This window comes from Triturus cristatus, chromosome 5_1, assembly GCF_964204655.1.
Source record: "Triturus cristatus chromosome 5_1, aTriCri1.1, whole genome shotgun sequence".
Classification (NCBI taxonomy): Eukaryota; Metazoa; Chordata; class Amphibia; order Caudata; family Salamandridae; genus Triturus; species Triturus cristatus.
Window position 1 is genome coordinate 428373154 of NC_140587.1, and position 12946 is coordinate 428386099.

Genomic DNA, 12946 nt, shown 5'->3' on the forward strand with positions numbered 1-12946 from the left:
GAACATTCCAATGTTCGTTTTTCTTTTAATCCCGGTTTAATTTAGAGCATTCTTCTCTCATATCTCAGTGTTGGTCAATAACAAAAACAGAATGAAGAAGCTCTTTGAAGAAAGTACAGCTGCCTCTAGGAGTGAAAAGCATCCTCCAACACCCACTCTGCATAATTTTCTCTGCCATGTACGTCTCCCCTTGTGTATTCCCTTGCACCTTAGTTCATTTCTTCCCCTGATTTTTTCCCAATTCACCAGACCCCAACCATGATATCAGCGGGAAAATGTATGAAACTGACCCGTTTGGTGCCAACCAAGAGTGGGTAAATGCCGGTCCACACAGACAATTCAACGTGCTAACCCTGTCGTGAGCTTTGTGGTGAGTCCTTTGTAGAGTTGGTGTAGGACACCAAAGAAATGAGAGGAATTTCGAATTCATCTTTCTTACCTGTAATCAAGGTCATCACTGGTACGAGTCAAACACACGTGCCAAGGAGGAAAGCCAGCAAAGTGAGTTTGCCTACAAAGTAAATCTCACCAGTATGATGTGAAGAAACATTTTAGCGAGAAAACCCAGAGTATGGAAGATAATGGCCTTGGTCTCTGAACAGAAGAACACAGTCTTGAGGCACAGGGATGCCGAGACAACACAGACATCACTTGGTTTTGGAAAGACCAATAACCTCACAGGGACTGTAATACTGGCATGAAAGAAACAGAGCATCTCTGCAACAACTGTAAATTAACACAGATGCCAAATAAGGGTGACTAAGGTTCCAAACAAAAGCCCAAGCTGCATCGAGAGGAAGGAGAAACGTACAAAGGTAGGAACCGAACATAAAAAAGATTCCAGCAAACAAGCCCCAAAATGATTGTGCAAGAGAAGAGATCTCTGGAACTCAGCCGCGTGTCACGGAGAATTGTTCATGGATCAGCAGAACATGTGTGTTAACTGAGTCATCATGAGTCTATTAATAACAAGACGTAGCTCTGCCCGAGTGTGAAGTAGGACCAGGAATGGTCACGACATCACATTTGAAACTGCTGAAGAGGGTAGCATTTCCAGAATGGGTGGCAACCATAGATTGCAATGTTGTAGAAGCTCACAAAATTCTTGTGGATTGACAGGGAGTTGGGAAATAAGAACTTAACAATGAACATCATTGTGGATTAAACCCTGCCAATGACAATATCCAGATTCACTTTTTTCAGAACTGACAAACAGATACTCTTTATTTTTCTCAATACTCCATCAAGATGACGTTAAAAAAATTATTGTCAGTTTTCCAATCATATCTACTTCAGAATATATTACCAACCTTTGCAACCACAGAATCCCAAGCTCTGAGAATGCCCTGAAAGATGAGTAAGGGTCCTGGTTCATACGTGCAAGGACTAGCCCCAGACCGGTCAGCGCCCCATTCCAGCTCTGCTGTATACAGATGACGCTCTCCTTATGAGACACACCCCCCCCTAACATTGCAGCATCTTTTAGCACGATTCTCCACCTTTATGGAGAGTTGAATCTCAAAGTTAATATTAGCAAAAAAATTGTTATGTCATGTAGACCCAAACGTGTGGGTAAATCGAAAACTTTTCTGCACTCTAAATGTATTCAACCCACGGATAATTTTAGTTACCTGAGCCTTGGTTTTAACAACTCTAGGTCATTGCACTAGTAACCGGAGGCCAGGAATAGCGAGTTCAGGTGGAGTACCAACGCCCTCTTTCGATTTCCTTCTAAACTAGGAAGGAGACCTGTACATCATATGCTAGAAATCTACCGGGTGAAATGCCTAAGTGTGGCAACTTAAAGGCTGGAGTCTGGGGCCTAAACAAAGCAACTGGGCTACAGCTAACTGAAAACAGGTCTGCTTTCCCTCCCCCAAAGCATTGCTACTTTTATCTGTCCAAATAAATTGAGGTTAATTCCTTTTGGAGGACAAAATACGGACCCGCCCCCTGAAGCTGCAGCGACGAGTCTGGACCAATGAGGCATCGACAGTAAATAGAGTAATCATTGAAGACTGCTTGTCATTGGACCGGGGACTTGAAATCTCATGGCTGAGGGAGATTAGGAATAGGACTCTGGCTCTGTCTAAACCAGAGCTGTCAGACAATCCATGACCCTTCTCCTCCCTCAACAAAAGGACTCTGAGGGACATGCGTTGCGTAAAGTATGGGGCAGCAAGGTGGGACAAAGGCTGAACCATGTCCTCGGTCATATCTTCTACCTCACTGGCCCCATCTGATGGCCCTTGGCCATTTTTGATTCTGAACATACAACGCTACAAGAACTTTCTCCTGTTGAGGTTCTGACCAAATCTATTCCACCAGTTGGTGGCTTTCCCTTATCGTAATAACTGGGTGCGTAATTTGAATCCTTGTCCCTGTGATTCGATTTCCTCACAAAGTTCTTTAGATGTAATGTTTTTCTGTATTTTTTATGCTTTACCAAGATTACGCACTATTAAAGTTCTTTTAAGTAAACTCTTTCTAAGAGGACATGCAGGCACTACATCTTCTTCAACACCTAGCCTCTGCTGATATTATAGCAACTGTGTATACCTACCTTAGAGCGGTAATAAAGATTAGAAGGAATTTGGAGACTACAAGGGAAGTCACCTAATCAACTAATGACCCTGGCTAATTTGATGCTGTAGCTCCGTGCTGGCCCAGTCTGTGGTCCTTTTCCTCCTTTGCCTTATTCACACCATCGTATTAGTGGATTGGGCTCCTCGCCCAGGGAGATTCAATTTCGTTTTTTGCACTTTGACGTTCTTATTAAGGTTTCCAGCTATGTGGTCCGGCATTCGATGACTTTAATTGCGTCTCTTTTGAATTTTCATGCATTGTATTTTTAGCAATACAGTTAGCTGCCCCCTTGTACCCTTCATTATCCCTTCGCACTCTCTTTATGTTTTGAGGTGTGAGTTTGTGGCTCTAGCTCTGGCGTTGCGGCTCTGTGATTAATTCTGCCAGAAGGTTGCCATTGTGATTACGCCTTACTCTTATTTCTGCTGGACTTTACATCTGTGTATAGCTGGAACATTGGCCCCCTCTTAGTAAATTTCACACACTGTGTACTGTTAATTATGTTGGAAGAAGTGCATAGCCCCCTTTTCTTTTTTCTTGAGGTTTTTCTTCTTCCACATGAATTGTTTTATTATGTATTGTGGATTTTAATTGTTTTTTAATGCAGTCGCTAGTTTTTTATGTACTTTTATGGTATAATTATTTAGATCGTATAAACTTAAACTTATTTCTGATTCTAAGTGAGAGAGATGGCCTAAAACTGCACTATACTTTGCTACAATATGTAGAGTATAGCTCATGAAGTTGCTACAATTTGATAATACAATACAATCATCAGAATAGGTCGAACTCTTGTATTGCTGATTTTGCACATAAATCCCTTAACCAATATATATTCTCACAATTTATTGGAAATTGGAGGGCAAGTATGACAGTGGACACCCCTGCCCGGTTCATCTTTCTACATGAAAATCTATAACTGCTTTTCTATAATCAATAATTTGGCCTTTGAATAATTTGTGTATAAAATAATAAACCTAAAAACCATGAAAGGAATTCTGGAAAGTCAAAACCCATTAAGGATTCTTGCAATGAGAACCCCAGGCAATTGAATTCATTTCCTCCATACAGATTGATGACTTTCATTCAACTGTCTGATTTCCTAAATAATTTCCTTCATATTATTAATGTCATTTGTCATAATTCTTCTATTTTGATGTTGCCCATTCATTTTGAATAAAAGATGAAAGTAGATAAGTCTGTCTTTCTCATCCCCCATGTCAATAGTTTACCTGCTTCCCAGAATGCCTACTGAGCCAGATAACAAGACAAGCAAAATCTACTTTTTTATGAAGATTACAGAACTCATATTTAAATTTAGTTAAGAACACCGATCTACTTCCCTCTCAGCAGAAGCAACAGGTTTCTTCAAATGTTAGGCTGCCTTTCAACTCACAATTCAAATGGCAGAACAAATTACATACTAGAATAAGGAATGTCCCCAATATATCCAAAAGAGCTGTTCAGGGTTAATGCTAAATTCAGTTCCCAACAAGCCATCCAATAAACTTGCCCTACTGCAAGAGAATTCTGCCTAGAACTGTGTAGTGTTTTATCAGCCATAATGGGTAAGACAGGGCCATTGTGCCCAGCGAACAATAATTTGGCAACTGGTAAAGGGGGCCTCTGGTATTCTATCTCAGTTTGAGGTAAAATTGCATCATATTAGTTCTCATGCAAGACAGCTGCGTAAAGGACATTTGGCCAGCAAAAAAAGTTAGACACATAGTCCTTTGCTTTTAAATTAATGTACACTTATTTTCAATAATGGTTTTTACCCTTCTGTAATGACACAGACAAGCTAAAGACCAACGCAATTGAATCTATCCAAAGAAATGTTCTGTCTTTTTGATTATCAAGCATTTATATCCATCACGTGTTTGCTTTCTAAGTGAACCACTCAAAGTGCAGTGGATATGGAATGGGTTCCTCGCTCGCTGTACAACTTCAACTCAGGCTCCACCTCAACGATGAGGCCCAACAAGTTAAAAATTGGTCTGGAGTCGCTGGGGTTCCTGTTCACTGTAAATGTGGCTTAACAGTGTGGGATGGAATGTTCCTATCGAAGTCTGACCATCAAAAGTCACAACCTACAAATCAAGACTGCGCAAAGGAAACTGTTTAACAACATAAAGCACTAACCATACAGTGTGGAACATGAGAATTAAAATTAAAAACCCTAAATGTGCTAACACAACACATTGAGATAAAGCCCATGAGATGAATAAGCTCACTCCATCAGCATAGCCCCTTGAGCTGTGGCTTTTGGGGGCAAATATGTATAAGACCTGTCAAATCAATGAGAATTTGCTAAAGCAGTTTGAGCAATTTAGGTAACACTTGCTGAAGAAACTTATCTCCTTTTATCACAATCCCCTGGAAAAGTCAAAATCCAAAAGTTGCTCCTAAGAGCACAATTGTCCTGCTTAGTGGTCCTTTGCAGAGTCCTTTGCAGGACAGGATACACTTGAGAAAATGTAGCTTCCAAAATACCACACATTCTCTCAAACTATTATGGCTTTGCTCAGATGACAGCTCTTGTTTATTTAGTAGATCAAATGTTGGGTCAAATCGTAATGGAATTTCGAACAAATCCCATATCTTTTGTTAGCTGAGAAACTATCTCTAAACACGTACCCATATGACAATCCTCTTCTGGGCCCGTATTATACATCGGGTGCACTGTCCCTGTTTGCGCCATGGCACATCTTTCAAAACAATAGTGCACCCTCTTATGATGAATGCTCTGCCCACAGGGCAGCCAGAAAGTTGAGCTGCACTGGCAGCAGCGAATTCAGTGAAATACAGACCAGCTGCTTCCAAGGCACTCTGTGTTTCACAGTGCAGGAGTCACTGCACCCGCCTGAAAGAAGATGTCTGGGTGTTCATGTGACCCCCTTACACCCACCTGAAGGCGCACTAACAGTGCACCACCTTTTTGGGGCACACTGTCAGTGCACCTCCAAAAGGCATCTTTGCCTCTGCACCTGCGCACATAATACGGCACAGATGCAGAGGCAAAGTGATTCCCTCATTTGCATGGGGCCATGCCGCCATGCAAAGGAAGGAATGTCCTCTCAGAATATTGCTGGCACTATATGTGCACCAACACTATCAATATTACATATGGGATCTCTTATGCAATACCAAAGTGCCCTGAGGGCACACATACAGGTGCTCATGGCCGTTGCTCCCTCACACCCTTTGCGTGATATGGAACCTGGTCTTTAAGCATTCACACTATCACCCTTCTAAAATTCAGGACAGCCCATTCCTTGGGCAACATTGAATAATCACTCCTTCCCAATACCAGATACACTGACCAGTGGCCAGTGTAAATGTGGGTAAAGAGACAAGTGCTCGGCTAATCTGCTGCCATCCTCTCGGCCTCCGGGTTCCAGAATCAAGTATTGCTTATGACTGCACTGAAGCTACTTTTCAACATCTCTTTGCATTTAATACACACTAATACAATGATAATTTCCTCAAATATAATATGATAAAGACATGCATAATATGACTCTAACTTTAATGCTTTAATGTCAAGATGCTTTACTATTCTTGGCTTACAAAAGGGCGTTAGACCTGCTTTTGGCCACCTTCGCCTTCCACCGTAGGAAGATATTAGCCTTTCTCGAAACATCTATACCCTGAATGTCTATTTCATTAAAGAGGCTTATTAGCTTTACTGAAAGCACCGCTGCATGCTCTTTTAGTATCCTTTGGTGTATGCCACAGAATCCTTTCAATTGACTCACATTGAGGTATGCATCCTTCGGCAGTTCCCTATTTTGGTAATGTGGTAACATCCACCCTGACCCTAGTTATCCTCCTGCAGTGTCTAATTGTTTTCTATTTTAAATTCAGAGCTATGTGTTGCTTCAACAATGTAGGTTTTTCCTAGTCTTACCTCTTTTCGTTTTCCTTTCTCTCACGGCCTTTTATGTGCAGTGTCCCACAGCAACAAATCTAGCAATGGGCAACACAAGAGTAAGAAAACCATACCAAAAGTAGACCAATTTTGTGGGACTTACCATAAAGGGTTTTTTGAGGAAACATTCTTAGGATGGCACCAGAAAATCATTCTGAATATTAAACGTTTGGCGTCATCTACTTTCTCCCTTGGACTGCGATCAAGGGATGGTGTCAAACTTTCAGGTGCTTACAACTGTGTCCCTGTGGTTGGTATCAGCGCTTGTAACCCTGTTACTCACTGCATTAAACTAAGAGGACTAGAAACTGTTCAGTGGGGTCAGAAATGTTATATGGTGGAAAGAGATGGTGAGCTACCTCTTACAGCAGTCAAGGTTATCATAGCATGAGGTACCTCTGGAGCATCGTTCACTCGTTTCACTGAATGCAATCAAAAACATACCCTGCGTACAGACACCAAAGCCAGGTTTAAATGTAAAAACAGAACAATCAATACTTACTGGCATCATCCATGAAGTCAAAGTCATTGCTCAGTTCAGTGTTTGGCAAATGGTACTGGTCAGGATCAATGAGGGCACTCAAGAGGATAAGCAGGACCACCGCATTAAGGATCTACCAGGAGAGAACAATACAAATGGTCAAAATTCAATATCCACTCAGTTTTGTTTAAAAAAAATAACATAAAATAATTTGTATTCACAGAACATAATAAATAGGTTTTATTTTTCCAGCCTTGCTCTATAAATGCCAATTGGATACTTGGATATTATTTGCATTGAACAATGTTTACATAGTCAGGTGTAAGGCATAGACAGCCCTACAACTGTTTACAAGTTGTCTACCAGTTACTTAAAGCATTTGGCTGGCCTCTGGTTTTGAAACCAGAGATTTTGTCCTTTGTCTAAACTAATCGCACTCCTCAATTTATTAACATTTATTGAGGACACGTGTGCTTAAGTGCTGCTTGCTCTGTCTTTTGCTGACACACAACAAAAATAAACTATTACAGCTACACCGAACAGTAGGAAATATCATGTTAATAAATGTGAAGCATGGGACTAATTCTGATAAAAATGGTATCATTTTAACCTACATTCCTAGTACCATCAAGCAAGTGTGAATCTTACATGCAGAATACTAATATATGTTAGAAGAAGTAATATTTATGAAAAAATAAGTCGCAAATACACCTATTTCTGTTCAATGCATCCCAAACTCAGTCTTCTGGGAGCAACACAATGAGAACCATTTCTCATCTGCACCCCATCACGCGCATAAGTGGTTCATGCAGGTACAACAAATCAATACATCAGCACATCTCCCAAGATTCTGTGGATCAACTGGCACGCATTGTGCACAACATTAGGCGCTATACTAGCACTAAAGCTCTTTAAATTATCCTTTTTGGGGAACATTGAGCTAACTGGCAGATAAACCGACAGCTTTTAAGCGAGAGGGCATGCATGCTCAACGCTCCCACCATGCAACAGCCTCGCCTGCCTGCTCTCCTCTGAGTGCCCATTCTTATTCTTGGGTATGCATTCACCAGGCTTCAGAAATATCCCTTTGACAGGGATAGGATTCGAGGGTAAGAACTGCAAAAGGGAAATAGACAGTGGGTTACTATGGCAATGCTCAAATGCCATTTTACTGCCCTGTCACATCACCAACATTTAGGATCACCCTTTCTGATGTAATGTACTTGGTAGGGTCAGCAGAGTTAAAGGTCAGATTTTAAAAAGTGAGCTGCTTGTAAATTCGGTAATGAGATTGTAACATGAAAAGAACAGCCGGGGAGAGCTTTTTATGTAAGAGTAATCCACGTGGTAGCCTTGCAAATCTCCTTGAAAGAACGTATCCGTTATCCCAGTGGTTTCAACCTGGGTTCCAGCCCTCTCTGGAACATCACAGCATTTGTAGAAGCAAACCCAACCTGGCGAGAGAAGGAATTCCCAGAATCTTCTCAATAGAGGTGTATCTGCCAAGAGCATCCTCACCCGAGGTGAGGCAAGCTATGGGGCCTACTCAATGGCCCGGTGCTGTGAAATTACAATACAGCCCCACCCTCATATTGAAAAGAGTTTCTTCAACCCGAGTGGGCTGAGGCTCGGGACTAACACAGGGAGAAACATTTCTGAAAATGTGTTGACCAGTAAAGATGAGCCCAAGAGACTACTTTGTTTCTGAGAAACACAGAGCATGTTTCTCAAGCACAGAGAGCGGAATTCAAAGACTCTTCTAAACAAGTCATGCTGCACTCTGAAAACTTAGTGCCAGCAGCCACCACCGAGCAGAGGCTCTGGGAGCTTTGGTATGTTGATGTTCATATCCAGCAGTGCATGAGAGTCCAACTCTGGAGGGAACGCAGGCAAGTGTTGTTTTTGCAAATGGATTGGATAAAAGCAAATACTCCTCTGCAATGTCTCTGCAACTCCCAGAAACATATTACACGTATCATCTTTGTGTCCGATTGCAAACAAATGTTCAGTGAAATACCTATGTTGGCAGCAGATAAAGGAACAGATGGATTTCCCTCTACAAGGCCCATTAACGAAACCTGAAAAAGTGAGACTGCTTCTGGGTGTTCCATCAATGTTGAACTAAGGACCTAATGACGGAAGCTTATAGAGGAAGAGGAGGCAACACTGATTCTTCCTTAATAAAGTGTCGAGGACATCATCCATAAGGATCAGCAGCGATTAAAAGAGGGGGAGATTTGGTTCTCTCAGATCTATCCCTCATGTGAAAAAGCTTTTGACAGCACATATGTGACTTTCTTCAGGCTTTGATGAATACCATAAAAATGTGATTCACTTTTCAAATTTGTGGACCTTTATATGAAGACCTCGGCCACGATTGCTGTGGCTCAACATTCTCCTGATGCAATTTTCAGATCAAAAGACCAGAACCAAGGATGCCACCGGTCACTATTATTATTTCATTTATTTGTTCAGACTTTAGACTGACTACACTTACATTTAGGTCTACAAAATCTACATTAGTCTCTAGCTTAAACAAATTGTCACTTTTTGAAGCTGCCCACTCGCTACAGTCACAAAAACTCAGATTCAATGCCGACTGCTTGTGCTTTCTCAGAGAACATTGCAGATGCCTCAGGAGACCAGGCTAATCTTTGCAAAACTGCCTATGTAGGCTGATGCTGACAACCAATTAAAATGATGTATCACAGTGTGTAGGCCTGGCCACATAAGTCACAAGAAATGAAAAGTTTTAGGCAATCAAACTTTGAATTTTAGTTAGAGCAAGTCAGAAAGAGAACAAACCTTTGGGTTGTATAGGTCAACTGCTAGAGCTAGGCGGTTTACAGAATTATTGCATACACTGAACACAGACTTGAAATTATCACAACTTTTTATTTCCCATATTCATTCTTCACCTGCAATGGCAGCCCAAGTAAAAAATAAACAGTTCTGAGTTAATATTTCTCATATAATTCCCAAGATATGCTAGGGTTCATATCATCAATCTTAGACAACTTGCACAGCAAAATTGTGGAAGAGTTGCTACAAATTGTGGGAGAAATCTGCAACCAGTTGTGCACACTCAGATCGTTGGAATAATACTACTATATTTTATATATATTATATTTATTTTTTTGGTAATGCCTAAACCTATCTTTTTAGTAACAGCCAGTAGACTCAAAACACAGGGAGGGATGGACCAGGCAATTTACTTATTACATTTCTGAAAGAAGAAATGTAATTTGTTATGCTGTTATGATAACTTTTTTTTTTTACTTCTGGCCGATAATGCGCAGATCATCTTTTTACTTTTACGTTAGAGCTCCAGAAGAAAAACACTTAAGTGCCTGATTACGATGTCAGTCAGAGTTGCCTCCGACGACACCATTTCAATGAGGGAACCGCCTGACCATAGTTTGGCGGTTCCGCACATCTGATTACGATGTGACTGCACATTGGGCGGTCGCAAACTTCCTTTTCTCAATGGGAGCTTGTGCGGTGGGCGGAAACCGCCAGCAGCACAGGCTCACATTGAGAAATGGGAGTTTATGAAAATCCCTGTACCTCACAGTGCCTGCCACACAGTGCAGGGATTTTCAGGGGGAACCATAGATACCCCCCAGGCCCAGATGCAACGGGCCAGGGGCAACAGGGCCCTGTTAGATACCCCCATGTCGCTTCCAACAGCCTTTCCACGTCAGAAAGGCCGACATGGCAAGGCTGTCGGATAGCAACGTCATAATCCCGATGAAAGGCGTTGGTCGGTCCTTCAACTGCTGCCTCCGACCGCACCCATCCCAATGCGGTCAGACCGCAGCAGTCGATGCGGTTTGGACCACAACCGGTCCAAACCGCTTCGCAATGAGCCCTTAATTTTGGAAGTCTGGCATATTATAATTTCTTTTTCTCTCTGTTAATAGTTATTGCGTTTGTATTGTGAGAATTCATTAGAAGAATATCTAATAAAAATACTACTCAAGCCTATCAAAAGCATTTATGCTGTTAAACGTCATAGCTTAATCTTTTATCGGTGTGCTCTGCTGAAGATATTATACTATAAAGAACTATTGTATGGCATTTAAAGCTGAGACCCTCCCTTTAAACGATCCACTTAACTCTGGTCAGATTAGCACTCGTAAAATTTTAACTAGTTATACTGCTCCCATTTTTTAGAACATTTTAAAACTACAATTACACAAAATGGCCCTGTATTTTGTGATTAAATTACATTAGGCATGGATTAAATTATTTCTTTTAGTACGGGCTATTTCGCCTCCAATGAATGCAGAGAAGTGCTGTAAAAGGCTAAACGTTTGAGTATAACTTCAGCAATTAATGTTTTATAACATTCAACTAATGCCCTTGGCCTCTCTGTTTTACAGTTGGGCCAATGTTTATTCATTTCAGCTTTGGTGATATTGGCTTCTAGAAATTTAAAGTCCTGCACCAAATTATTTCTCATGTGTAGGATGTTCTTGAAAAAACCACCCTTTTCAACCCATAAGAGTCTGGTACCATACATTGATACTTTTTGGTAGAGGGATTCAAATATTGTGATAATGCCTTTGTCTTTAGTTTTTATGTGGCCTATCTCACCCTTAAGAGAGGATTGGTGGTTTCACTCTTCCTCGATTTTTGGATAATTTATTATGGTTGTTTAAGACAGAATGTGGATTTCATCGTTGTTAAGAGTTTTTAGTTTTTGTTCCATGGGCATCTACATGCAAAAGAGTTAGGATGTGTTAACGCGTTGTAGTTGTTCGTTCATCTCTTTCTATCATTGTTTTAGTGTTGAAGAAAAAGAGAAGAACATGTACAGTGTTGACCGAGAAGAGCAGTACATAGGTGTCAGCTGAATGATTTGTTTTTCTAAGGATCTGTACCTAGGGATACGCTTATCAGACCATGGTCTGAGGCAGTTATGAGGTCAATGTCTATTTTATGGCTGTTGTTTCTTAAAAAGTTGTCTGTAAATATAAAGCCAATTCTGAATAAAGAGCGATGAATCTGGGAGAAGAAGGAAAAGTCGACGTCAGCTAGGTGGAGCAAAGGTTTTGATGGTTATCAATGTTTTGGTCATTAGTTGATGTGGAAGATCTGTTAATGATATTCTAGGGCTGACTACGTCTTTGCAATCCGGGTGTAAACTAAGTTAGCTTTTTGGTCTGATCGATATGTGGTAATCTTCAATGCTTTGACTGCAGGATTTATTTTCTTTTTGATTGGGTTAATAATGTTTTCAATATTCACCATAGTAGATTTAAAGTATTGACTTTGGACTGAAAAATGGTAAGAAAGAACTGAGGACTAAAAGATGCCCCTAATCATCAGACAGGTGAAGCATAAAACACTATCATGTCATGGAACAGGGAACTGAAGACTGTGGGCCAGGACTGGCAACCGCATGAGAAGGTCAGAGTACACCAAGGCAGAGATGAACAGATCTTCGACACACTGTCATGAGAGCTGGACCACTTTGGAGGGCCATCCATAAAACACGAGTAGAAATGCTAATAACAATTTTGGTAAATAACTCGCGTTTTACCTGCTCACATCTAATAATCGGCAAAAAAAAAGTTCTTCGGCTGTTTCACCGAGTATTGCATGACTTAAATATGCCTAGAAAACGTTGCAACATAAGCATGTGTAATTTAAAGTTAAATCACAATACACAATACCGAAGAGCTGTGAAGGCGTGTGTCATTTAGCAGCATAGTCGTAAGCACCCTTAGATTACACATTTGTCATTTTCAAAGTAAGTTACAGCTGTGGGTGTTCAGAAGGATGCATCACGATGAACTAACAAGGAAATATTATGTACTATTGGGAAATACTCAAGCATTTCTAACTTCGGGGCAATTTACTAATATTTGCAAAGGCACTTTCAACAGTACATTAAGACGCACTTTGAACATCCAAGCATGAATGCTGCTAAAACCCTGGAA

At 40.9% G+C, this 12946-nt stretch overlaps 1 protein-coding gene across 1 annotated transcript in view; it reads right to left on the bottom strand.

Moving 5' to 3' along the window:
• The window catches only part of LAPTM4B (lysosomal protein transmembrane 4 beta), a 400646-nt gene that overhangs the window by 242655 nt on the left and 145045 nt on the right, over positions 1 to 12946 (bottom strand). Inside the window, exon 2 of the mRNA XM_085605210.1 lies at positions 7020 to 7131. Within this exon, the coding sequence (XP_085461336.1) occupies positions 7020 to 7131 (112 nt within the window). The remainder of the gene's footprint in view (positions 1 to 7019; positions 7132 to 12946) is intronic.